Raw genomic sequence first — 5,030 nt, forward strand, 5'->3', positions numbered from 1 at the left:
GTGAAATGGCCCTGAAATTGCATGTCTCTCTTGGAACAATACGTAAACATGTAAGGTATATGGGAAAACTCCATAAAGCAGGTGTTTGGGTGCTTCACGAACTCTCCGATGATCATCGTTTCCAACGTATGAACTTTGCTTCGTCTCTTCTGGCACGTGATGCGGGTGAACCATTTTTGGACAGAATTGTCACCAGTGAAGAAAAATGGATTCTCTATGCGAATATTAAATGCCAAAAACAATGGCTCAGTCCTAGACAAAAACCTGTACTCCATCTGCCGAAAAAGAGATGCTTTGCATTTGGTTGGACATCAAAGGAGTAATTCATTTCAAACTCCTCAATTCACAGCAAACTGTCAATGCAGAGATCTATAGTCAGCAACTGGAACGTTTAAATCAAGCCCTTCCTCAGAAATGTGCTTCACTCATCAATCGGAAAGGTGTTTTCCTTCTCCACAACAATGCACGTCCACATAGACAAACCTTTATTTTAGTTTATTAAAAATACTTCACTAAAAATATTATTTTCTGTATGTGAAAGACTTATAATGTTAACTTTAATGTTAAATTTTGTGAAGGTATACACACTGTATTGAAAGTATTAAATCTATACAAAGAGGTCACGTGGTTGGTGAAATTGACTGAGCCTGTGTTGAGAGAGTTAATAGTTTCAGATAGTATATATGTATAGATTACCACATTTATAAGTCAGACAAGACCCAGCTGATTTTATTGTTTCAGTTCTTGCACAGTCACTTATTTAGGGATTTGACTTTAATAAAGGCACATTTTTAATGTATGTACATGGACAGGAGAAAACTAATTATGGCCTTATATAACTTTAAGCTGCTTTTGCTTTTAAAAGTTAACAATTCTATTAGATCATGCATTAGATATATATATATATGTATACAAATTATTTAAGAAAGCTACAAGCTTTTTTGCTCTCTCTAATTTTTTCTTCTCTTTATAAAATTACATTTCATTATATATATATATATATACTAAAATTTGATGGTTATTTTTTTCATGTGAACTGTTTTTATAAATAATTATATGTTACTGATAAAGATATTTTGAATGAAATTCTGAATTGATGTGAAGAATAAGCAGCCTTCATGATGATTCTTCCTCAAAAAGCAGCAATTTCTTGCGATGAATTACAAAACATAATTAAAAACATTACCTGTTTTCTCAAAATTTTAATTTTACAAGTTCTTCCCTATAATTTAACTTCTAATGAATGGCTCTGCAATGTGGAATATAAAAAGTGGCTTTGTTTAGCACATCTGACACTCTATACAGCCATATCTGGTGTTTTGTCATTTAAAATAAAAATAGAAATTTTTAAAAATTAAACTGTAATTCACCACCATTCTACTGTGGGAAAAAAACTTAAACATTTGATGGATATATAAAACCTTACAGCACCAAGTCACACATGGAAATAGTAATTAATGATACTGAGAAGTCAATGAAACAAGCTTAACAATTAAGAAAATACACAAACATGAAGCTGGTGTGGAGAAAAATTAATCAAATGGATAAAGCAGTGAAGTACACATAAACATAACTAAGAAACAAAAGTACAAGAAAAATAAATATCTTGATTTTTTTTACCTCTTTACTGAGTTATCTTATTATCATCTGAAACATTGTTGCTTTATCTTTGTTTTTTAAGAAAATTTATCCAATAACTTTAAATTTTAAGTATTTTTAACTTGTGGGAGTGTATTGAAATATACAAAATCAAGTACAAATTAATAAGAACTTTAATACAAGTTTTAGTATACATTTTAAGTGTTAATTCACGCTACTGAGTGTTTAGTCTTACATGACTAATTTAAAAACACATTAATTTCCAGAGTTAAAATAGGTTAAATTAGTGTCAGTAGTTTTGATGTGGAAATCATATATTAAATTGTGGTGGTATTTTCAGGAACTTCATGGTCTAGATCCTGAGCCTATAGAAAATGTAAGTACATTACTATATTAACTTCTTATAAGTTAGTTATATCAGTGGTTTTCAAACTTTTGGACAGTGCCCCCCTCTTCTCTGGTACTTGGTGCTCCTCTGTACATATACACATATTAGTAAAATGTATACAATATTCTACTATCACTAATCAGGTTTGTTTGTTTTTTTTCCTGTAGAGCATGCCCCCCACCCCAGCTCAATAACCACTGAATTATGTAAAACTTTTGGAAAGTAGCTGTTTAAATATGTTACTCAAAAGAAAATAGACTTCTATAATAATACTTTGAAAATCTATATATATGTGTTATATACTTATAGCATATTTTACCTCTAACATATAGACATGATACTCAATATTTTTTTCTTTCCATCAGATTAAATATACTCACTTATTAGAAAGAGAGAATGGGCCAGAAACAAAAGAATTGGTGTTCTCAGCATTGAATGAAGGTGAGTTATGGAAAGTATGCTTTAATACCAAGAAAATATATTTATTTCAAAACTCTATGAAGCTCAAGATATGGTACTATGAAGCTGTAGTAACACACGTTTTGAGATTTTATCTTTCAAAATAACTGCACAATCATATAAACATACAACCAAAAGTAGGTTAAGTTGATTGGATTTCTGTTTTGTGATTTCTTGGTATTGTGCATGTTAAAAGATGAATATATTGGGGAGTATATTCAGTTAAACCTAAAAAATTATGAAAGTCAGAAACCAAATCTTTTGAAATCTATTAATATCTTGGTTCATAAATCATATTATCCCTCCAATGGCTTATAAGTCTGAAGGCGTATAATTCTGTCTGTGGTGGGCATGACACAGATAGTTCAATGTGTAGCTTTGTGCTTAACAACAAACAAAATCATAACCATTAAGTATGATGATACAGCATATTATGCTAGAAATCTGATTTTAGATCAATATATTTTTAATTTTTCCAGTTATCTTATGTTAGTACAGTCTGCTGTTTGATATAAAAGATTCTTATTTTGGTGAATGTTTGTTTCGGTGAAAGTTTAAAATATTTAAAATTAGTCATATCCTTCACAAGTTTTGGGTTTAATTATATTGAACACTATTCATATTAACTATTGTATAATTGTAACAGTTTGGTTAGTGGTCATTACAGGTGGTTATGTAACTTGTACCAGCCAATGGTTTATCTTTAGGCATGGTATAGCTCCAGTTGTCAAAATTGCTGACAGCATTATTATTCCTTTTAGCTATTATGAAAAAGTTAACTATTCATGAACAAAATTGTTCTTGAAACTGACAGAGGAGTAATGTACTGCTAATAACACTGGGCTTTTATAAGTCTGCTGGCTTACATACTACTAGTGTTCGGCAGAGCACTGACAGCCCATTATGTATTTTTATGCTTAACATAAATTAAACCAAACACTTGGATGTAATGTTGCTGAAGATATGTTCATGCTGTTAAATCAATATCAACAGTGAATGTAGATCTTACTCCGTATCTTTTTAAAACTTCCTTTAAGGAAGCAAAGTGTAAGAACAGTTTTATTATATTTCATGGCTACTATAACATTTAAAAAGTGAAGATTTAGTAGCTAACAGCTTAATGTATTTGTGAGATTTTCATCAGTTTAGGGTTGATATAGCAACACTTAAGTTATACCTCACTTTAATTGTTTTTGAAGATGGATTTTGTACTGATATGACAGCTGTGTTTTGTATAATAAAACCAGTATGCTAATTGCATTACTTACTACAAGTTTCAAGTTTTTGTGTAAAATTTACTGCTACCAATTTTTTGAGTATCTGTATACATTCATTTTTAGTGATAAATTTTTGTATTATTGGATGTAGCTTTCTTCTCATGATTAGGACATATAATATAAAGTTGAACTGTTTAAAGTATTATGTAAAAGTAAACAGTCAGTACTTCAACATTCACTTTTAGCCACTCAGCTTGCCAATGCACTGTATGCTACTGGGACCAATCTAAGTCGCAGCGTCAGTAGTGCAGGAGAACATCATAGTGAGGCTTACTACTCACCTGTCTTGCCAAAACGTGCTGAAACATTTGGAGGTTTTGATAATCCAAACAAAGAGCAAAACAGTTCCAACAAAAGTACTGGTACAGTTTTTGTAGATTCTTTATAACATCTTCTAACTTTACAACTTTTTTTTTTAAGAAAAGCACAAGTCATTACTAATATTAAGAAGTTCTAATACATGTAATAGTATCATATCATAGTATAATATTTCAAGATAATCAAGTTTAATGTTATGTAAATTTATCCCAACTCTGCAGTTATTACATCTTGTTGTGAATACCTTTTTCTCTTATTAGCAATTAAAGAAAAAACTTACTTTTAAAATTTCTATCCTTCTCAAATGATAAATGGTTATGTTGAACAATTACATTAATGAGATATTATAAGCTACTTTGTTTGAAAGCTATAATGCTGTGCAGACATGTATAGTAACAAATAAATATTAGCTTTCCTATGAAATAAATGTTAAGGTAAAAGTACATAGACCAGTAGTGAAAGAAAATATACATTGTGATTGTATTTCAGCTCCTATTTGTAAGGCAGAATGTGTAGCAAAAGCCAAAACCTGTCTAAATTCTTTGTGTACCTTAGAAGTATTTATTTTTATGATCTGTCAGAATTCTTTAACTTGTTAGATATAATTATCAGATATGTCAGCGCTATTAAACATTATATGATTTTTATAACTTCTACACTGAATATGGTTTTGTATATTTTTACATATATTCCTGATAAATATAACTTCATTTAAAAATGTAAACAATGTTACTTAAATTTGTTTTTAAGATTTACTAAAAATTGGTTAAACATACAGCCAAATTTTAATGCCAACATTTAAGTTTTGAAATACACATTTCAAAAATTAACCCTTTCGAGACAGGTTAGGGGTGAAAGGCCATGTCAGCTTGTTTATTGACTCACATTCAAAATTTTATTGAACTACTATTTCATGAAATTATGTCAATAAGTTTGGTATGAAACTATAGATTATAAGTGAAATTTTATTACTATATATATATATATAT

The 5,030-nt window shown here is 29.6% G+C and overlaps 1 protein-coding gene across 1 annotated transcript in view; it reads left to right on the forward strand.

Moving 5' to 3' along the window:
* LOC106476885 (A-kinase anchor protein 13-like) overlaps nucleotides 1-5,030 on the forward strand; it is a 245,164-nt gene that overhangs the window by 219,614 nt on the left and 20,520 nt on the right. Inside the window, exons 39-41 of the mRNA XM_022381499.1 lie at nucleotides 1,940-1,975; nucleotides 2,353-2,428; nucleotides 3,909-4,085. Of these exons, the coding sequence (XP_022237207.1) occupies nucleotides 1,940-1,975; nucleotides 2,353-2,428; nucleotides 3,909-4,085 (289 nt within the window). The remainder of the gene's footprint in view (nucleotides 1-1,939; nucleotides 1,976-2,352; nucleotides 2,429-3,908; nucleotides 4,086-5,030) is intronic.

This window comes from Limulus polyphemus, unplaced genomic scaffold (assembly GCF_000517525.1).
Source record: "Limulus polyphemus unplaced genomic scaffold, Limulus_polyphemus-2.1.2 Scaffold7, whole genome shotgun sequence".
Lineage (NCBI taxonomy): Eukaryota > Metazoa > Arthropoda > Merostomata > Xiphosura > Limulidae > Limulus > Limulus polyphemus.